This window comes from Camelina sativa, chromosome 12 (genome assembly GCF_030686135.1).
Source record: "Camelina sativa cultivar CO46 ecotype springtype chromosome 12, ASM3068613v1".
Lineage (NCBI taxonomy): Eukaryota > Viridiplantae > Streptophyta > Magnoliopsida > Brassicales > Brassicaceae > Camelina > Camelina sativa.
The window spans coordinates 41,082,346-41,106,018 of record NC_141891.1 but is presented as its reverse complement, the minus strand read 5'-3'; the positions used below and the strand labels follow the sequence as shown (position 1 = coordinate 41,106,018).

The 23,673-nt window shown below is 38.6% G+C and overlaps 1 protein-coding gene across 4 annotated transcripts; it reads left to right on the top strand.

Moving 5' to 3' along the window:
• The first annotated feature begins 824 nt into the window (after positions 1-824).
• LOC147933425 (putative plastid-lipid-associated protein 9, chloroplastic) lies at positions 825-2,849 on the top strand. Of its 4 annotated transcripts, none has more exons than XR_015574357.1 (6): positions 825-961; positions 1,131-1,279; positions 1,376-1,658; positions 1,816-2,030; positions 2,405-2,497; positions 2,633-2,849. XR_015574357.1 is itself a non-coding variant. In XM_087478160.1 (3 exons), exons 1-3 carry the CDS (start codon positions 1,197-1,199, stop codon positions 1,948-1,950), a joined length of 501 nt encoding a protein of 166 aa, XP_087334286.1. In that variant the 5' UTR covers positions 989-1,196; the 3' UTR covers positions 1,951-2,212. The 4 variants fall into 4 exon arrangements, 1 of the variants encoding a protein (XP_087334286.1); XR_015574358.1 differs by lacking the exon at positions 825-961 and adding an exon at positions 998-1,046; XR_015574359.1 differs by lacking the exon at positions 825-961 and having other exon boundaries at positions 987-1,279; positions 1,388-1,658.
• Positions 2,850-23,673: the final 20,824 nt, after the last annotated feature.

Genomic DNA, 23,673 nt, shown 5'->3' with positions numbered 1-23,673 from the left:
ACCCAACACATAAAACTTTATAAATAACAAAACTTTATTAATCTTTATAGCAAAAATAGAACATATAAATAACGTTATTTATAAGACTTTAAATCCGCACATTGGGCGGGTCCTTATAAAACTATTGCTTTAGATTTTCGTTGGGTCTTTATTTTTTTGTTGTAATTTCAAATCTCTCCTATTAAATATTAACTTATACACATATCAAAATCTCAGATTAGTATAAACTTGACACATGTCAAAATCTAGTTAATGGTTAACTTTCAAAACTCAACTTTATATAATAAGATTTTAGATTAATCATGAATTTTCACAACATAAAAAAAAATATTTTTTCACAATATATGAAACTATATTTGTCATCTCGTTTGGTAAATTAAAGTAATTTATTGAGAACCTAGTTAAATGGTTTGATATAAATAAATTAGTGTGTATTTGATCTAAGTTTATTGTTTCTACAGTTGTGACAATTGTTTGATTTCTTATCATTTCACGTTATTAATAAAAACTTAAATGATGATTGATCACTGTATGATGTTGTGATTAATTAAAGAAAGAATTACTGAAATGTTATCCAAAAGTTGGTTTATTACCCAAATCTATAAATCTTTTGAAAATTACTAGAATGTTTAGTGCCCTGGGTGTAATTACAATTTACCCCTTGGGATTTGTTTTTCAAATTGGAGTAAAAAACTAAAAAAAAAATACACATCAGCAAATTAAAATACACATCATATATGATTTAACACGTCACTAAGCAGTTTTTTTAAGATCCACATTTGTTTTTTCTTGTTTATATCAAAGAGGAAAACAAACAGTTTCCACTGTTCATAGGAAAAAAAAACACCTCTCTCGTCGTCTCTCCTTGATTTTGTTGTCATTGTTCTTGAGCGGACAAATAAAAAGAAAAGCTTCTTCGTATGAATCCCACACACAGAGATCTAATTATTGTTTCCCGTTGGTAAAAGTTAAGACTTTGTTCTCTTTCTCGCTTCTTCGAGTCGTTTCATATTCCCTTTCAATTTTTTCAAGTTTTATGTAATTAGGTATTTCTCGTTTACTCTCTAATACAATACGATTCTTGGTCTGAACTTGTAAACTATTCAACCCAATCGATTTTATAAAATCAGGAGATCTACTTCAAGTTAACGGCGGAAACATGGCGATGAGAGACCTTGTTAACGGCGGAGCCGCTTATGCAGTTCCCGGTTCTTCTTCTTCTTCTAATCCTCTCGGAGCCCTTACCAACGCCCTACTTGGTTCATCTTCCAAAACTCAGGTTAGCTTCCTGATCATACCGTATTTCAATTTGGTATGAATCTAGTTCGTGAATCTCTCTGCTCTCTCGTCTTCTGCTACCTAACTCATACTTCAGATTTCTACGCAGCAAAAGAAAAGAATCAATCTTTGATCTTCAAATGGCACTGATACAACTTGGTTCGGTTTCTGGGACCTCTGCGGTTCAATTGAGCTTCTTATCCTCCGTATCACCACCATTGACGACGAAGGTTTCCCTCAGTTTTCAGCCGGAGAAGAAAAGTTGGAGAAACCGGAGAATGATATGCAGAGCTATGGTTCAAGAAGCTGTTCAAGGGATTCCTTTGGTTTACGCTAGGGAAATGGAACGTCTCTCTGCTAAGGAGTCTTTGATTCTCGCCGTAAGTTTCTCTCCTTTCTTCGAATGTCTTATAAAAATTGAAACTTTCTTAGAAATTGGTGAAGATTAGGTTTGAGTTTTAGTATTTTGGTATTTGAGATTATTTAGATTGCTTAGATACGTGAAAGTTTGTGTTTTTTGATTTCTCTCTGTTACAGTTCAATGATGCTGGAGGATTTGAGGATTTAGTTACAGGGAAGATCACTGATATACAAAGGATTGATGTGAATGAGAGAATAACTTCACTTGAGCGGCTTAATCCAACTTCACTTGAGAGATTCCGTTTTAGGTAAAACTAATTGATTTCTCGCCAGGTGAGAAATATCTGGTAACTTACCATAGCCAAGAACGAAGCAACCCACGAGATGCAAGTGTGAGTGCATCTTTGCTTCTCTTCTTTCCAACTTTTATTTGTATATCATTTCTATACAAAGGATTCTGATTTCTGTCAAACTCTCAGAAAGTAGAAGTTAAGGTCTTTGATCTTTACAGCAACCATATAATCCGCACTACCTGAAATCAGTAGAAACCATCAGCCAGTTAAATTCATGTTCATTTTGCCTCTAAACCATATCTCAAAGTTTCGTTCTTTAATCGAAGTTCTTCTCTCTAAAACTGTAAATATTTGAGTTGTATATCGAATCATAAAAAGGGAATGTTGCAGCTGAATTGTGCATTGTGCCTCTAAACCTGATCTCAAAGTTTTGTTCTTTAACCGAATCTCCTTCTATTTTATGCTACGCACAGGCTCCACAACTGCACGCAGAGGTTCACAAACATGGCCTAGGCTCACAACCAATGGGTGTTGTTGAAGCTGCTGCAGCGTCTAGCTCATCAAAGGTATTATCTTTTTATATTTCATTCTCATCATCACATTTCTTTTTTCCAGAATGCATCCACCTTATAAGATAATGTGAGAATATACGTTTGAATCTCATGATATATCATGTTGTTGATGTAAATTCCCCAAAACAGGTAGTGAAGAATAAGAAAAACAGTGATGCAAAGTCCGATTTGATGGGATGGGTGATTCTAGCCATTGGTGTCGTTGCTTGGGTCGGTTTCGCGAAAGCTAATTGTGCTTGTATAGAGTATGTATCATCATCATGCTAGTTGTGCTTGTATAGAGTATGTATAAAACCATAAATTAATTAAGAACACAGCTTATACAAATTGCCATCTTTCTATATAACACTGAATTGAGGCCATATGATACATATCTCTGTAAATTGAGGCCATATGATACACATTGAATTGAGGCCATATGATAATATTGATAAATATTAAAAAAACATATATGTTATGGCTGAGTTATGTACTTCGTACGGCTGAGTTATGGCTAAGTTATGTACTTGGTACGGCTTCGTTTGGTCTTTCGTGTAGTGCTTCGATATTACAAAAAGTGTTGTTGGAGAAATCCAAACAACAATTCTGTGCCTGCTCAGATCCACACGCGTAATAAATTTATAAAGTTAGTTTTTTCACAATATATTATACAAATAATTAAAAAATTGAACTCAAAATTCGAATAAAAAATAAAAAAATTCCGACGAAGTGACTAAGTGATAGCTGAGTTATTGACTTACACGGCTGACTTATGAAATATTTGTAAATTTATATTATTATAACTTAATATTTAAATGTACAATTGAAATATAAATATTACAATTATTATAATCAATAAAAAGTAATAATTACAAAGAAAGATTGATTTTTACACATTCTCACCAGAATGTGTTAAACATACAACACATGACGTTTAGGAGTTAGGGTTAGGGTTGGGGTTTAGGGTTTGAGATGTAGGGTTTAGATGAGTAACATTATTTGTTTTTTGGTTTTGGTTCTAATGTGTTTTAATGTGTTTGGTTTAAGGTGGTAAATGGATATACTAATATTATTACCATTTGAATATATTTTTAGAAAATCAAAAACATTTTTTGTTATTTTCGGTTATGGGTCGGTTAGATTAAAATATAACCATAAATAACTCAAAATATATTGTAATTAAGTAGATTAGCCTAGTGTAACCAAAAGTAAGCCGAATATAACCGAAATTAACCAAACATACCAATTCAAAAATACCAAATTGGAAAAATTATTTTTTTCGGTTCGGTACGGTTTGGTCGGTTATTTAGTCATTCTAATTTGAGGGTTGGCTGAGTTATGGTAAAGTTATGGCTGAGTTATGCAACGGATATATTAATTTATTATATACCTTCTCGAAAATACAAAAAGTGTTGTTGGGGAGACACAAACAATAATTATGTTTATTGTTAAGAACCACACACGTAATAAATGAGATTTTAGCGATTTTTTATTTAAAAGGAATTCAAAATTTGAATTTAAATTTTTTTTAATAAAAGTATTTCTCAAACAATTGACTGATATGGCTGAGTTATCGACAGAAACGGCTGACTTATGAAATATTTGTAAATTAGAATTATTATAACTCAAAATTAAAATATAGAATGAAAAGATGAATATTACAATCATTATAAGCAATAAAAAGTAATAATTATAGACAAAGATTGATTTTTACACAGTCTGATCAAAATGTGTAAAACATTCAAAACATGACATTTAGGGGTTAGGGTTAGGGTTAGGGTTGGGGTTTGAGGTGTAGGGTTCATATTTCCAACATTATGGGTTTTAATATAACAATTTGGTTTTGGTTATATTGTGTTTGGTTTAAGGTGGTAATTTGGATATACTAATATGATAACCATTTGAAAATTTAAAAAATTTTGAAATTACTTTTCGGTTATTTCCGGTTATGGGTCGATTAGATGAATATATAACCATAAATAATCCAAATGTTACCCAAATTAGGTTGATTAACTTAATATAACCGATAACAAGCCGAATATAACCGTAATTAACCGAAAATAATGGAAAAAATAGTTTCCGGTTTGGTTCGGTTTGGTCGGTTATTTAGTCATTCTAATTTGAGGTTTGGCTGAGTTATGGTAAAGTTATGGTTGAGTTATCGTTTAGGGTCTTCTCAATAATATGAAAACGTATTCTTCTTTCATGGGTCTTTTGTTCTGTCAGATTCCTAATAAGTATTAAAACGTCTCTCGATATTACAAAAAGTGTTGTTAGGGAAGCGCAAAAAATCACTAATTCTGTGCCTGCTCAAATCCACACGCATAATAAATTCATAAAGTGAACTTTTTATCACAAGATATTATTGCAAATAATTATTATTCGAATTTAGAATTTTATTTTTCTAAAAGTATTAAAATGTCTCTCGATATTACAAAAAGTGTTGTTAGGGAAGCGCAAAAAATAACTAATTCTGTGCCTGCTCAAATCCACACGCATAATAAATTCATAAAGTGAGCTTTTTATCACAAGATATTATTGCAAATAATTAAATAATTATTATTCGAATTTAGAATTTTATTTTTCTAAAAGTATTTCTCCAACAATTGAATATTAAAATTATTATAACTCAAAATTTAAATTTAGAATGAAAATATGTCTATTATTAGGTTAACTGATGGTTTCCCGCCAAAATATCGCTTTACGGCTGAGTTATGAAAAACGGGAAAACGAAAGATCATGTGACGGCTGAGTTATAGTGAGTTATGGCTGAGTTATCACAAGAAACAATCTGGAAGTAAATGGATGATATATATGACTTTACGACTGAGTTATAATATTTACGGGAAAAGGAAAGGTCATGTGACGGCTGAGTTATAGTGAGTTATGGCCGAGTTATCACAAGAAAAATCTGAAAGTAAATAGATGATATATATGACTTTACGGCTAAGTTATAATATTTACGGGAAAACGAAAGGTCATGTGACAGCTGAGTTAAAGTGAGTTATGACTATAATACAAAAAAAAAAAAATTTCGTTTTTATTTAATTCATATAATTTAGGAGAAAAATAATTTTTACTGTTTTTCGTTTATTTAATAACTTTTTTAATTAGTTATTTTATTTCTTCTAAATTATTATTATTTAAAATGAAAATAGTCATAGACCTAAATTTTATTCAAAAATGTTACCAATCACTAACAAAACTAATTTTTTGAAGTTGAGTTTGAATAATCATGTGTTATGGTTGATGTACAAGTTTGAGGTATATCCTTTGTAAAATTATTAACTCAAAAGATTATTCAACATCATGGAAATTTTCATGAGTTAAAGATGTGGTAAGTTGAGTTATCTATTTTTTTTAATTAAAAAAAACGAAAATTCAGTTATATAATACAAAAAAAATTATTTTTTTTGTTTTTATTTAATTCATATATCAAGAAAAATAATTTTTACTGTATTTCTTTTATATAATAACTTTTTTAATTAGTTATTTTATTTCTCCTAAATTATTATTTTTTATTATCATTTGAAATGAAAATAGACATAGACCTAAATTTTATTCAAAAATGTTACCAATCACTAACAAAACTAATTTTTTTGAAGTTGAGTTTGAATAATCATGTGTTATGGTTGATGTACAAGTTTGAGGTATATCCTTTATAAAATTGTTAACTCAAAAGATTATTCAACATCATGGAAATTTTCATGAGTTAAAGATATAGTAAGTTGAGTTATCTATTTTTTTAATTAAAAAAAACAAAAATTCAGTTATATAATACAAAAAATTATTTTTTCCGTTTTTATTTAATTTATATATCAAGAAAAATAATTTTTACTGTTTTTCTTTTATTTAATAACCTTTTTAATTAGTTATTTTATTTCTCGTAAATTATTATTTTTTATTATCATATTGAAATAAAAATAGACATAGACCTAAATATTATTCAAAAATGTCACCAATCACTAACAAAACTAATTTTTTTTAAGTTGAGTTTGAATAATCATGTGTTATGGTTGATGTACAAGTTTGAGGTATATCCTTTGTAAAATTGTTAACTCAAAAGATTATTCAACATCATGAAAATTTTCATGAGTTAAAGATGTGGTAAGTTGAGTTATCTATTTTTTTTAATTAAAAAAAACGAAAATTCAGTTATATAATACAAAAAAATTATTTTTTTTCGTTTTTATTTAATTCATATATCAAGAAAAATAATTTTTACTGTTTTTCTTTTATTTAATAACTTTTTAATTAGTTATTTTATTTCTGCTAAATTATTATTTTTTATTATCATTTGAAATGAAAATAGACATAGACCTAAATTTTATTCAAAAATGTTACCAATCACTAACAAAACTAATTTTTTTGAAGTTGAGTTTGAATTATCATGTGTTATGGTTGATGTACAAGTTTGAGGTATATCCTTTGTAAAATTGTTAACTCAAAAGATTATTCAACATCATTGAAATTTTCATGAGTTAAAGATGTGGTAAGTTGAGTTATCTATTTTTTTTAACTAAAAAAACAAAAATTCAGTTATATAATACAAAAAAATTATTTTTTTCGTTTTATTTAATTTATATATCAAGAAAAATAATTTTTACTGTTTTTCTTTTATTTAATAACTTTTTAATTAGTTATTTTATTTCTGCTAAATTATTATTTTTTATTATCATTTGAAATGAAAATAGACATAGACCTAAATTTTATTCAAAAATGTTACCAATCACTAACAAAACTAATTTTTTTGAAGTTGAGTTTGAATAATCATGTGTTATGGTTGATGTACAAGTTTGAGGTATATCCTTTGTAAAATTGTTAACTCAAAAGATTATTCAACATCATTGAAATTTTCATGAGTTAAAGATGTGGTAAGTTGAGTTATCTATTTTTTTTAATTAAAAAAACAAAAATTCAGTTATATAATACAAAAAATTATTTTTTTCGTTTTATTTAATTTATATATCAAGAAAAATAATTTTTACTGTTTTTCTTTTATTTAATAACCTTTTTAATTAGTTATTTTATTTCTCCTAAATTATTATTTTTTTTATCATATTAAAATAAATATAGACATAGACCTAAATTTTATTCAAAAGTGTTACCAATCACTAACAAAACTAATTTTTTTTAAGTTGAGTTTGAATAATCATGTGTTATGGTTGATGTACAAGTTTGAGGTATATCCTTTGTAAAATTGTTAACTCAAAAGATTATTCAACATCATGAAAATTTTCATGAGTTAAAGATGTGGTAAGTTGAGTTATCTATTTTTTTTAATTAAAAAAAACGAAAATTTAGTTATATAATACAAAAAATTATTTTTTTCGTTTTATTTAATTTATATATCAAGAAAAATAATTTTTACTGTTTTTCTTTTATTTAATAACCTTTTTAATTAGTTATTTTATTTTTCCTAAATTATTATTTTTTTTATCATATTAAAATAAATATAGACATAGACCTAAATTTTATTCAAAAGTGTTACCAATCACTAACAAAACTAATTTTTTTTAAGTTGAGTTTGAATAATCATGTGTTATAGTTGATGTACAAGTTTGAGGTATATCCTTTGTAAAATTGTTAACTCAAAAGATTATTCAACATCATGAAAATTTTCATGAGTTAAAGATGTGGTAAGTTGAGTTATCTATTTTTTTTAATTAAAAAAAACGAAAATTTAGTTATATAATACAAAAAATTATTATTTTTCATTTTTATTTAATTCATATATCAAGAAAAATAATTTTTACTGTTTTTTTTATTTAATAACTTTTTTAATTAATTATTTTATTTCTCCTAAATTATTATTTTTATTATCATTTGAAATGAAAATAGACATAGACCTAAATTTTATTCAAAAATGTTACCAATCACTAACAAAACTAATTTTTTTGAAGTTGAGTTTGAATAATAATGTGTTATGTTTGATGTACAAGTTTGAGGTATATCTTTTGTAAAATTGTTAACTCAAAAGATTATTCAACATCATGGAAATTTTCATGAGTTAAAGATGTGGTAAGTTGAGTTATCTATTTTTTTTTAAATTAAAAAAAACGAAAATTCAGTTATATAATACAAAAAATTATTTTTTTCGTTTTTATTTAATTCATATATCAAGAAAAATAATTTTTACTGTTTTTCTTTTATTTAATAACTTTTTTAATTAGTTATTTTATTTCTCCTAAATTATTATTTTTATTATCATTTGAAATGAAAATAGACATAGACCTAAATATGATAAGATTTTAAATATTATGGCATGCATGTAGTTAATTTTTTAATTTGGAATGTAACAAAGAAGTTTAGTTAACAATGTAACTCAGCCACAACACGAAAAACATTACAGTAATTAAAAAGCAAAAAAAATTGCTGCCAAACTCAGCCGCTTCATGAACTGAAAATATGTAACTCAGCCGTATCGTTTGATAAGTCAGCCGTAACTGAAAAACATTCTAGTAATTAATATTTTGCCAATAAGTCAGCCGTCAAACGGCTGACTTGTCGATAAGTCAGCCTATTACGGCTGAGTTATAGTTTTTTACCATAACTCAGCCGTAACTACATCTCATAAGTCAGCCATTTTTCATAACTCAACCAGTCGAAAAATGGCAACTCAGCCGTGTCGTTGTGATAACTCAGTCAAAATTTTGACAACTCAACCGTGTCGTAGCGATAACTCAGCCAAAATCTTGACAACTCAACCATCAGGTGAAAACTCAGCCATTACTACAGCTGAGTTATGCGCATAACTCAGCCAAATTTAATAAGTCAGCCATAACTCTTGGCTGACTTATAAGCGTAACTCAGCCAGATTTTCATAAGTCAGCCGTCCGCTCTTACTCAAATGTTTTTTTGAGTAACTCAGCCGCAACATACCTATAATTCAGCCGCAACATACTCTGTATCGCGTTACGGCTGAGTTATGGTACACGTCAGCGATTTCTGACGTGGCGTCTGACGTGGCAATGGTATTTTTGTAATAACGTTTTTTCCGGTAACATAAAACAGGGGCACGCTGGGTATTTTAAAAATACCCGAAACATTCTAGTAATAAAAAAGTTTTTCGTAGATTCTGGTAATATTACCTAAAATGAGTAACATTTGAGTAATTCACCCTTAATTAAACATCTAGTTCAATATGATGATAATTTAAACATAGTAAATGGTAATGATTGATTGATCTTTTCTTTTGACTTGATTATGTGAATATGCAAGTTGTACTTGCATACATGTTGAACGTGTATTTGTGTTGCATGTATATTAATCTAAAGATTAATAATTAGCTAACTAACCAATCTAAATCGTGAACTACCAAGTCATTTGTTGTTGCAGTAAAAAAAAAATTACGGTAAAATATTTTAACTGTTAATCCGGTGACATTTTAACCATGATCTTGTTATGATTTTATTGTTTTATGATTTTCAATAAATTTCAAATTCTCTTTTCATGAACACAACTAGTGAAACAACCCGACTCCTTTTTTTTTAATAATTGAAAACAATATATAATTAAGCATCCAATACTACTTAATTAACCAACCTAAACCACAACTCAACATTAAACCAGCAATAACATTAAGCACAGCGGAAACATACCAATAATACAAAACCAACAACATCATCAATACAATAACATTCCTAACCATTCTATCCGGCAACCTAACATAACACTAACCAAGGTTCTAACAATATAACCAACAAATCCAATAACACACAAACGATATCCTAGATCATCCTCCTCCTCATTGCCATGATTCCACGTCACAAACCTGCACACCACAAACAACAATTGAGATGCGTAAGTATTATCACAAATACTTAGTGAGGCAATCCTCCCATCTACTGGGCTATACACACAAGCAACTGAGATTCCAATGCTTAACAAATGACAACCAAACACAAACAAACCAGGAAAAATCACGAAACAAGCAACTTGGTGTCGACCGACACCAGAGAGGTGTCGATCGACACTGACCAAACATGGTGTCGACCGACACCTAACTGGTGTCGATCGACACTCCCTTCGCAGACGCGAACTGCACGAATCCGAACGACGAACCTCCGTTTCCAATCATCTCCAATCCGTTCCAACCTCACCCAAAACCTTCAGGAACCTATATGAACCATAACACAACCACCACAAGCAAGAACAACACCACTAACACAACCAATCAAGCAAGAACAACACCACAAAGCACCACCAATCAAGCAAGAACAACAAAGGATTCTCAGGCTTAGATAAGCCATGGTCATGCACTCACCTTATCAACTGATTATAACAACCAATACAACCATTTGAGACCCTCCTAACGTCTGAAACAGCCCAGAAACGCCCTACAACAAGCCACACAACCAAAAATGACTTATAACAAAACTGGACAGAAACATCCGAAAAGAACAGTCTCAAAGACGAAACCCTAAAATAAAACCCAACCGTTAACTATCAAATCGCTCCGGTGAAAAGCTACCCCTAGACGTCACGAAGCTTCCCACAAAATTTCAGCACGATCAGGCACCACACGAGACCACGATCTCAGTTACAATCTCCGATGGTCCCAACTCGCGTCTGAGAAAACGTGTCTCACGAAACTGCCAATAACTCATCGAGTTTAAATCCAAATCTACTTCTGTAAAAAGGCGAAAGACTATGAAAGACTTGGAAATAAACCTACCAAATTTCATTACCTTTGAGAACGATTTGATATGCCGAAACTGTTTCCTCCCAAACCCTAACGATTCTGATCTTTCTCCTTTAATCTCCTTCACACCACAATAGGCTCTCTCCTCTCTATCTATCTCTGAAAACGGCGACAAGACACCCTAAAACCCTTAAATTTGTCGCTTCTCCACTTATAACACGATTTAGAGATTTTTCCTTGAACCAAACCGAACCAAACAGCAATTAAAACGAACCGGACCAAACCAGAAAACATGGTGTCGATCGATACACCAAAGGTGTCGATCGACACCCACACCAAAACCTTAAAAAAATTGGTTCGCGGATGTTACAATTCTCCCCCACCAACAAGGATTCGTCCTCGAATCCCGCAAAACCGTCCAACTGTCTAGGACCTCCGTGCCACCGTCAACACGGCCCGCACGTCCCCGACCGGACTAAATACCTTCAGCCAAGGTTTCCCGTGCACTGTCGCAACAGCCCGCACACCTCCGACTGAACTATGAGGTCTCCCTCTAGCCAATATACTCGCATCAAAGACACTATTTGCTCACAACTCAGTGCTTCCCCCGTCCGTGGTCGCAACCAACGAATCATGCCGGCTCGCTATCAGGCCAACCGCCTTAAGCTACGGCATCCAGGAAGTCACTCACACACACTCCCCCCGCTCTCGGGTCGCAACCCTCGAGACATACCGGCTCACTGCCAAGCCGTGGCTCACAGCTACGGTATCCAGGGAGTATCAAATATCCCGCTCTTGGGTCGTCACCCTCAAGCACGCTCTCGGATCGTCATCCGAAGCCTCATACCACTCCCACTCTCTCGCCACAAAGTCCATCGAGCTATCGGTATCACATGAGTTGGGCCCACACGGCCTTGAGCAAAACAAACCTGATGCCATCGAGTATCTCCCGGCTAGATCTACCTCAACACTTCCCACAAAAATTCCCCTTTTAGAAACTTTCTAATTCTGGAAACTTTCCTTTTGTGAAAACTTTCTATTTATGGAAACTTCCAAAAATAGAAACCCGAGCTATTTCTATTTTTCCCATGACGACAACAGTCAAACATAAAGAAAAATACTCATCTTATTAATCTCAAAATGTCATAATCGTTACAACCTCAATGAAAATACAACAGAAACAATAAGATACAACAATCCAATCCATCAACCCGCATTCCGAGCACCACCTCATCTTAGTACTGAGTCGCACAACCAACCACCCCTAAGCGACCAAGTATCAAGAGAGATGGGCTGGAATACTCCGTACCCGCTCCAGCCACGGACTACAACTCAGACCCGGCTAGACAAGCTCAAGTCGCGGCCTGCTTCTCAAACCACTTCTTAAACCTTGCCTTCATCCTCGTCTCAGGCTCCCAAGTCTGCTCCTCTACTCCATCACAGTCCCACAGGACTCTCATCAAAGGAATCTTCTTCTTCCGAAGTTCCTTGACTCTCCTCCCGAGTACCCTCAACGGTCTCGCCTCCAACGTCATGTTGGACTGAAGATCCTCAGGAATCTTAGGCAACAACCGGTCACCCTCGTGAAGACACTTCCTCAGCATCGACACATGAAATACCTTGTGGAACGCACGCATAACCTCAGGAAACTCCAGCCGATATGCCACTGGTCCCACCCGCTCGACCACTCTGAACGGACCCATGTACCTCGGACTCAACTTAGTCTCTGTCACTGACCTGTTCGGACCCCGCAACATAGCCATCTTGAGGTACACTCTATCGTCAACCTAAAACTCAAGATCCTTTCTCCTCTTATCAGCATAGCTCATGTTCAGCCCCAGAACCCGAAACTTCTCTGAGGTCTCCTGAACAAAATCCGCACCATATATGCTCCTCTCCCCCACCTGAGTCCAACATAACGGTGTACGACATGGTCTCCCATACAAAGCCTTATAAGGAGCCATCTTAATACTTGCCTGATAACTGTTGTTGTAAGCAAACTCTACCAGGTTCAGGTGATCTGCCCAATGGCCACCCCAATCCAACACACAAATCCTCCAGCGTCTGGATCGTCCTCTCAGACTGTCCATCTGTCTGGGGATGATAAGCTGTACTCATATGCACCTTAGTGCCCATCTCTGCCTGAAATACCTTCCAGAACACCGAAGTGAACTTAGAATCCCTGTCAAACACAATGCTCGCTGGCACCCCATGCAATCTGACTATCTCTCTCACATACTTCTTAGCCAAGACCGCTGCTCCATCAATCTTCTTAATGGATAGAAAATATGCTGACTTAGTCAACCGGTCCACAATGATCCAAATAACATCAAAAGTTCGTGACACTGGCAATCCTACCACAAAATCCATCGTGATCATATCCCACTTCCACTCTGAAATGGGTAGACTCTTTAGTAATCCGCTTGGAACCTGATGCTCAGCCTTCACCAGCTGACACACGTCGCACCTCGCGACCCAACTAGCTACAACCTTCTTCATCCCGACCTAATGATAGTACCTCTGGAGGTCACGGTACATCTTAGTCGCTCCTGGATGAATAGAAAAACATGCTCGCATGAGCCTCCCTCAAGATCTCCTATCTCAAATCCTCATCTTTGGGCACACAAATCCGACTGTGCACCAAGATAGTACCATTAGTTGAGACCTGATACTCTGAATCAACATCCTTAGAGACATTCACCAGCCCCAAATCCTTCTCCTGAGCCATGAAACGACCGATCCTTTTTTTTTATAATAAATAAATAATATATATATATATATATAAATAAACTACAGCTAGTGGTCCCATACCCACTAGCCTCCTAACCACATTCACAAACAACAGCGGAATAACATAAATCAATATCCAATAGTAGACCAATAATAACCAATAACATTCCAATATTATAGCAAGGGCAATATTCCAATACCAAACAACAAGAAACATGGAACCAGCAACCTAGCAATGTTTCTAATGACTCAACTCTAGCAACCAAACAATGCCAGATAACATCCAATCGAGTCCCTAGAACATCCTCCTCTTCATCGCCTTGATTCCACGATCACACTTTGCCTTTACCTGCACCACAAACACAAATTGAGATGCATGAGTATTTGATAAACACTCAGTGAGGCAATCCTCCCATCTACTGGGCTATATACACAAGCAACAATGATTCCAAAGTTCCAAAACAAGCAACAACAAACACACAAACCAGGAAATCAAACATCGTCTCGCTGGAAGGGAGGTGTCGATCGACACCAGCCAAGTGTCGACCGACACTGGCTCAATGGTGTCGACCGACACTACCCCACAGTGTCGATCGATGCCCAATTTGCTGGTGTCGACCGACACCAAGTGGTATCGATCGACACTCCCTCTGCAACTGCGATCCGCGCGAAGTCGAGAGTTGAATCTCGCTCCCAAATCTCCTCCAAATCATCCAATACTCAAAACCCAAGCCTTATACCTCCATAGGAACCTGTAACAACCAATCCCCAGCAAGAAAAACACACAAACAAGCAACAACAAACAAGAACAAGGGAATCAAAGGCTTAGATTAGCCATGGTCATGCACTCACCTTCTAAAATGAAAATGAACCGTTAACTATCACATCCCTCCGGTGAAAGGCTATTCCTAGGCGTCACGAAGCTTCCCACAAAATTTCAGCACGATCGGATCTCAGATGAAACCGCAATCGATCCCAAAACTCCCGCTGGTCTCAATCCGTGACTGAGAAGAAACGTCCCACGAAACTGCCGATATCTTCTAGAATATTAACCCAAATTCACTTCTGTAAAAAGGAGAGTGTACGAAAATCTCTTAGCTACAACCCTACCAAAACTCAATACCTTTCAAAACGATTTGAGTATACAGATCATCCTTCTCCCAAACCCTGACGATTCTGTTCCTTTTTGCTTTGAACACCAAAATCAAGTTTACTCTTCCTTCTCCTCTTTCTCTTTGTTTTCAGCGGCTAGGCAACAATAAAACACGACCTAGGTCATTCTCCCACTTAAATATCACGGTTTAATGCTTTTCCCTAAACCAAACCGGTCCAAATCGATTAAAAACTCAATCTGGTCGAACCAGAAAATCAGTGGTGTCGACCGACACCCCCTTGGTGTCGATCGACACCCTCACCCAAAACACTCAAATTGGTTTGCGGGTGTTACAATTCTCCCCCACCAAACTGGATTCATCCTCGAATCTCGAACAACCATCAGCCAAGGACTCCCGTGCAACCGTCTCCACGGCCCACACTCCTCCGACTGATCTACAGAAGGTCACCTCTAGGCGATAGACTCACGCTCCAGGCGTCATTTGCTCTTGACTTTTTGGACTTTCCTTTACTCATAGGCCTAAACCTTGAGTTTTATTGGCTCCTCATCAGACCTAAGTCTGCATGCCAAATATTGGCTCCTCATCAGGCTGAAGCCCGCATGCCATAATATATAAGGAAAATCCAAACTCGTCTCTCGGGTTGCCACCCTACATCGCGCCCCCGGATCGTCATCCGAAGTCGATATACCAACCATACCCCCGAGCCACAAAGTCTCTGAATATGGCAGTACTAGGAGAACCTAAGTCCCCCAAGAGTCGCGAGCAAACGATTCTGAACACGTCTGAGTCCTATCCCTATCCAGGTTTCCTTCCCGTGGCTCGCGTAAAAACATCTCAATGTCCTACCAACCACATATCCCCTCACTGGTATACCTCATGACCACACAAGGATCATATACACGCCACACGGGCCGCCACAAAGGCCAAACAAAATGTCCTAAAGAGGACCGCCACCAAGGCCAAACAAATTGTCCTAAAGAGGACCGCCACCAAGGCCAAACAAATGTCCTAAAGAGGACCGTCACAAAGACACTCTGGCTAAACAGCCCGCCACAAAGGCCATCTGTCCCGAAGGACCGTCACAAAGACCATCTGTCCCGAAGGACCGTCACAAAGACACTCTGACTAAAAAGCCCGCCACAAAGGCCTCTTGTCCCGAAGGACCGTCACAAAGACCATCTGTCCCGAAGGACCGTCACAAAGACACTCTGGCTAAAAAGCCCGCCACAAAGGCCACCTGTCCCGAAGGACCGTCACAAAGACCATCTGGCTAAAAAGCCCGCCACAAAGGCCAAACAATTGGCTAAAAAGCCCGCCACAAAGGCCAAACAATGTCTAAAAAGACCGCCACACACGGGCACACTGACTCGAAAGTCCGCCACAAAAGCCACACAAGCCCCTCAAAGGCTTCACACCGCTAAAATGGACAAATTCTAACTCCCGTAAAACTTCCCATATTTAGCACTTTCCCTTTTTGGAAACTTTCTACTTTAAGAACTTCCATTTCAGAAAACATCCCTCCAAAAAAATCCCGCCTCACGGAAACTTTGTACCCTGAGCACCACCTCATCTTGTTACTGAGTCGCACAACCAACCACCCCAAGCGACTAAGTAACAAGAGAGATGGGCTGGAATACTCCATTTCCGCTCCAGCCACGGATTACAGATGGGACCAGGCTAAACAAGCTCAAGTCGCGGTTTGCTTCTCATACCACTTCTTGGACCTTGCCTTCATCTTTGCCTCAGGCTCCAAAGTCTGCTCCTCAACACCATCACAGTCCCACATGACTCTCATCAAAGGAATCTTCTTCTTCCGAAGTTCCTTGATCCTCCTCTCGAGAACCCTCACTGGTCTCGCCTCCACAGTCATGTTAGGCTGAAGATCCTCAGGAATCTTAGCCAACACCTGCTCACCCTCACGGAGACACTTCCGCAACATCGACACATGGAAAACCTTATGGAATGCACGCATAACCTCAGGTAACTCCAATCTATATGCCACTGGTCCAACCCGCTCAGTCACTCTGAATGGACCCATATACCTCGGACTCAACTTAGTCTCTGACAATGACCTGTTCGGACCCCGCAACATGGTCATCTTGAGGTACACTCTGTCTCCTACCTGAAACTCAAGATCTCTCCTCCTCCTGTCAGCATAACTCCTCTGCCTATCCTGAGCCTCCTTCATGTTCAGCTTGAGAACCCAAATCTTCTGTTAGGTCTCCTGAACAATACTAGCATCAAACATGCTCCTCTCCCCCACCTGAGTCCAGCATAATGGTGTACGACATGGTCTCCCCTACAAAGCCTCATAAGGAGCCATCTTAATACTCGCCTGATAACTGGTAAGCAAACTCTACCAGGTTCAGGTGATCTGCCCAATGGCCACCCCAATCTAACACACACATCCTCAGCAAATCTTCCAGTGTCTGGATTGTCCTCTCAGACTGTCCATCTGTCTGGGGATGATAAGCTGTACTCATATGCACCTTAGTGCCCATCTCTGCCTGAAATACCTTCCAGAACACCGAAGTGAACTTAGAATCTCTATCAGACACAATGCTTGCTGGCACCCCATGCAATCTGACTATCTCCCTCACATACTTCTTAGCGCTGCTCCATCAGTCTTCTTAATGGCCAGAAAATGTGCTGACTTAGTCAATCAGTCCACAATGACCCAGATAGCATCAAAGGTCCGTGACACTGGCAATCCTACTACAAAATCCATCGTGATCATATCCCACTTCCACTCTGGAATGGATAGACTCTTTATTAATCCGCTTGGAACCTGATGCTCAGCCTTCACCAGCTGACACACGTCGCACCTCGCGACCCAACTAGCTACAACCTTCTTCATCCGGACTTAATGATAGTACCTCTTGAGATCACGGTACGTCTTAGTTGCTCCTGAATGAATAGAAAACATGCTCGCATAAGCCTCCCTCAAGATCACCCATCTCAAATCCTCATCCTTGGGCACACAAATCCGACCGCGCACCAAGATAGTACCATTAGCTGAGACCTGATACTCTGAATCAATATCCTTAGAGACATTCACCAGCCCCAAATCCTTCTCCTGAGCCAACCACACCCTGCTCAGAAGATCCGCTCCATAAACCGCCTCCTAACCCAATAGTTCTCGAGAAACCACACACAATCTCAACGCACTGATCTCTCCTACCAAAGACTTCATCTCATGGTCCTGTAGTAACCTGTCAAACCAAGGAAACTCCTGATCTTAGTGACATTCTGTTGTCTAGGCCAATCCCTGATAGCCTGAATCTTCTATAGATCTACAGAAACTCACTCTGCAGAAACAATGTGACCCGGTTCAAACCCTGATAATCAATGCACAACCTGAAACTCCCATCCTTCTTCTTCACAAACAACACCGGCGCTCTCCACTGTGATACACTAGAACGTATGAATCTCTTGCTCCATAAATCCTCTAGTTACTTCTTCAGCTCAACTAAACCAACACTCAAGTATGCCGACATCAACTCGCCCCCACCTGAATATCCACCCTCTTGTTCCTCCGAAAACCTCTAGTAACTTGCCAGTTAGGGAAACTTCCACAAGTTAGCTTATTCCAAAGATAGCTTTCCGCTTGGCAATTCTCCACAGCAAATCATCAATACGAATGTAATAAAACAAACAAGTACCATACGCTCGCATATTCTGATTCACCGCTTCAAATGCTTTGCAGGCCGCTAAATCAAACCACTTGACTTATTCCCTCCAACAAGCTTACCAAAACCTTGAATCTAGCAACCCTGTCCTTCTCCAATGAACTTCATCCAACATCGTTGCAACTATTAGTTTATCCTCCCATGAAGGCTTTTCGTGAACTTATGTATCTGGCAAACATGCCTCTCCCGGCTCAATCCTGCTGTAACTCCCCTTCCCGGGACTCCGGCACCACCGGCCTCACAATCCTGGCAAAACAGCCACACATTCATAACCGCTCTGGTTCATAAAACCCTGGCCCAACGGCCAACAAAAACCTAAAATCCAAGATTAAACCACCATCACTCTCGAGGTCTACATTCCGTCGTGGTGTTTATACTCACCTTCTATACATTGCTTGCTCCCACCTCCTCCACTCTTAGGTCGCAACCTTCGAGTCATACCGATCTCACTCTCAGACCAGCGTCTTCGAGTTATACCGTCTCACTCTTGGACCACAATCCTCAAGATCTCGGTATCAGGGGAACTACTCATCCCCTCAGGAGAACAACGTCCCCTCTGCCACTCTCGGAGCCCTTAGCCCCTCGAGCTATCGGTATTCAGGGGAATCACCATCCCCTCAGGAGCAACAATCCTTAACGACTATAAACATTTCCCGACACAAGTACCTCCTGTGGTCCGAGTCTAACATTGCAATGTTACATCTGCCCACTAAAATTCTAATATCCAACTGGATTAACCCCCAAACAGAGAAATATCTGCTCCAACTGCATATGTCCACCTATCCGCCTCTCTAGGCCCGATACCTCTTGAGAATAATCTCATACCGGTCATCTACAACCGCTCCATCCTCTTAACGTAAGGTGGAAAGTCCCCAACATCCGCAGCCCTCGACTGCACCCCGCCACATGCGGCACAACTGGAGCCTACACTGGTACCCCTCTCGGTAACCGCTCCAACAGCACGCCAACAGATCCGCCAAGCGATCATCTCGACCCTGGGCTCCACCTGCTACAACCCCACACTTGGGTTCCCAGCACCCCCGGCACGCTCACCGGTTAATCCCCTCTGGTCCCTCTTGATACGCTCGCGACCCTCTAACGTACCTCCTCGTGGAACTCTGGACCACACACTCGCTGGCCTCAGGACCCGCCCGACAATGACCACGACCATGTCCTCGTCCACGACCAACAACTCAAACACCTTAACCACTGATCTTCCAAGAACAGAGGCTAACAAGCAGAAAACAAATCAATACCACACAAAGAAACATAACAATAACTCACCATGGAATCTCATTGAAGGCTCAAAGAGGATGTTCTAGGACTCCATGCCACACACAATTCACTAACTCACATAATCAATCAAAACATGCAATCCAAACATCACAACAGAAACCTAGCGAACCCAAACCTAGAACCGTAAGGGCTCTGATACCAAAATGAAACGACCGACCCTTTTTTTTAATAATAAATAAATAATATATATATATATATAAATAAACTACAGCTAGTGGTCCCATATCCACTAGCCTCCTAACCACATTCACAAACAACAGCGGAATAACATAAATCAATATCCAATAGTAGACCAATAATAACCAATAACATTCCAATATTATAGCAAGGGCAATATTCCAATACCAAACAACAAGAAACATGGAACCAGCAACCTAGCAATGTTTCTAATGACTCAACTCGCAACCTAACAATGCCAGATAACATCCAATCGAGTCCCTAGAACATCCTCCTCTTCATCGCCTTGATTCCACGATCACACTTTGCCTTTACCTGCACCACAAACACAAATTGAGATGCATGAGTATTTGATAAACACTCAGTGAGGCAATCCTCCCATCTACTGGGCTATACACACAAGCAACAATGATTCCAAAGTTCCAAAACAAGCAACAACAAACACACAAACCAGGAAATCAAACATCGTCTCGCTGGAAGGGAGGTGTTGATCGACACCAGCCAAGTGTCGACCGACACTGGCTCAATGGTGTCGACCGACACTACCCCACAGTGTCCATCGATGCCCAATTTGCTGGTGTCGACCGACACCAAGTGGTATCGATCGACACTCCCTCTGCAACTGCGATCCGCGCGAAGTCGAGAGTCGAATCTCGCTCCCAAATCTCCTCCAAATCGTCCAATACTCAAAACCCAAGGCTTATACCTCCATAGGAACCTGTAACAACCAATCCCCAGCAAGAAAAACACACAAACAAGCAACAACAAGCAAGAACAAGGGAATCAAAGGCTTAGATTAGCCATGGTCATGCACTCACCTTCTAAAATGAAAATGAACCGTTAACTATCACATCCCTCCGGTGAAAGGCTATTCCTAGGCGTCACGAAGCTTCCCACAAAATTTCAGCACGATCGGATCTCAGATGAAACCGCAATCGATCCCAAAACTCCCGCTGGTCTCAATCCGCGACTGAGAAGAAACGTCCCACGAAACTGCCGATATCTTCTAGAATATTAACCCAAATTCACTTCTGTAAAAAGGAGAGTGTACGAAAATCTCTTAGCTACAACCCTACCAAAACTCAATACCTTTCAAAACGATTTGAGTATACAGATCCTCCTTCTCCCAAACCCTGACGATTCTGTTCCTTTTTGCTTTGAACACCAAAATCAAGTTTACTCTTCCTTCTCCTTTTTCTCTTTGTTTTCAGCGGCTAGGCAACAAGAAAACACGACCTAGGTCATTCTCCCACTTAAATATCACGGTTTAATGGTTTTCCCTAAACCAAACCGGTCCAAATCGATTAAAAACTCAATCTGGTCGAACCAGAAAATCAGTGGTGTCGACCGACACCCCCTTGGTATCGATCGACACCCTCACCCAAAACACTCAAATTGGTTTGCGGGTGTTACAATTAGAACCTTGGTTAGTGTTATGTTAGGTTGCCGGATAGAATGGTTAGGAATGTTATTGATGAAACAGCCCTTCCCGTTTTTTTTTTAATACCTTAACTTACTAGTGGTCCCATACCCACTAACATCCTAACAACAATCAATACCTGCGGAATAACCAAATAAAACAAATTCCATTAAACCAAAAGAATTCCAACAACAATAATCCAATAATTCAACAATGATATAGCAAGGTTCCAACATCCTACAATGCTCTATCAACTCAATACTAGCAACCTAACAATAGCTAGACCACAATCAATCAAGCCTCTAGAACATCCTCCTCCTCATCGCCTTTGATTCCACGATCACACTTTTCCTTTACCTGCACACCACAAACAACAATTGAGATGCGTAAGTATTATCATAAATACTTAGTGAGGCCGTCCTCCCATCTACTAGGTTATACACACAAGCATATGAGACCCTCAAGTTATGCAAGCAAACAAAACACAAGCAATACATCAAACCAGGAAAACAAGTCTCGGTTGAGACTAGTGTCGACCGATGCCACAAGAAAGTGTCGACCGATACTGAACCAACATGTGTCGACCGATGCCACTAGAGTGTCGACCGATGCCCCACCAAACGGTGTCGACCGATGCTCCTTGAGTGTCGATCGATGCCCCTTCGACAGACACGATCTGCGCGAACCCGAACGACGAACTCCCCTTCCAAATCATCACGAATCCGTCCCAAACTCACCCAATTACCTCAGAAACACTGGGAATCACAAAAGCAACAAATCCAAGCAACAAAACAACACAAACAGCAAAGAAAACACACAAACAAGAGAGATCTCATGCTTAGATCAACCATGGTCAAGCACTCACCTCAAGAACAGGAAGATTGGATTGAGAAACGTGGAAAACAACACCTCCAGAAGCTCCCCCTTCGTTTCCAGCAACAGCTAACCCTCCTACAGCCTCAGATCTCTCTAAAAACTCCAAGAACAAGCCCAGAAAGTCACAGAAACGTTTTCTCTCTTTTCTCTCTTTCTTTCTCACACAACGGCGACCAAAAGAGACTTTATGAAACCCTCAGTTCGTCTCAGACACTTAACAACACGATTAGGGTTTTAATTGAACCAAACCGAACAAATTCGGCAATTAATCAAACCGGCCGAACCCAGAAATAAGTGGTATCGATCGATGCCACTAGGGTGTCGATCGATGCTGCTTCCAAAATCACAAAATCTGGTTCGCGGATGTTATAATTCTCCCCCACCAATATGGATTCGTCCCCGAATCCCGCAATACCGTCCATCTGCTAAGGACCTCCGTGCCACCGTCAGCACGGCCCGCACGTCCCCAGACCGGACTAAACACCGTCAGCCAAGGTTTCCCGTGCCACTGTCGCAACAGCCCGCACACCTCCGACTGACCCTCGAGGTCTCCCTCTAGCCAATATACTCGCATCATAAACACTATTTGCTCACAACTCAGTGCTTCCCCCGTCCGTGGTCGCAACCAACGAATCATGCCGGCTCGCTATCAGGCCAACCGCCTTAAGCTACGGCATCCAGGAAGTCACTCACACACACACTCCCCCCGCTCTCAGGTCGCAACCTTCGAGTCATACCGGCTCACTGCCAGGCCACAGCCTACAGCTACGGTATCCAGGGAGCCTCACATATCCCGCTCTTGGGTCGTCACCCTCAAGCGCTTGGATACCGTAGCTGTAGGCTGTGGCCTGGCAGTGAGCCGGTATGACTCGAAGGTTGCGACCTGAGAGCGGGGGGAGTGTGTGTGTAACATCCGCGAACCAGATTTTGTGATTTTGGAAGCAGCATCGATCGACACCCTAGTGGCATCGATCGATACCACTTATTTCTGGGTTCGGCCGGTTTGATTAATTGCCGAATTGGTTCGGTTTGGTTCAATTAAAACCCTAATCGTGTTGTTAAGTGTCTGAGACGAACTGAGGGTTTCAGAAAGTCTCTTTTGGTCGCCGTTGTGTGAGAAAGAAAGAGAGAAAAGAGAGAAAACGTTTCTGTGACTTTCTGGGCTTGTTCTTGGAGTTTTTGGAGAGATCTGAGGCTGTAGGAGGGTTAGCTGTTGCTGGAAACGAAGGGGGAGCTTCTGGAGG

What these genes read in the sequence shown, in the direction of transcription:
- LOC147933425 (XM_087478160.1), top strand. Translation starts at nt 1,197, where the DNA reads ATGCAGTTCCCGGTTCTTCTTCTTCTTCTAATCCTCTCGGAGCCCTTA. An exon ending in GTTCATCTTCCAAAACTCAG is followed by an intron (nt 1,280 to 1,375) that starts GTTAGCTTCCTG and finishes CTCATACTTCAG; the next exon opens with ATTTCTACGCAGCAAAAGAA. An exon ending in AGGAGTCTTTGATTCTCGCC is followed by an intron (nt 1,659 to 1,815) that starts GTAAGTTTCTCT and finishes TCTCTGTTACAG; the next exon opens with TTCAATGATGCTGGAGGATT.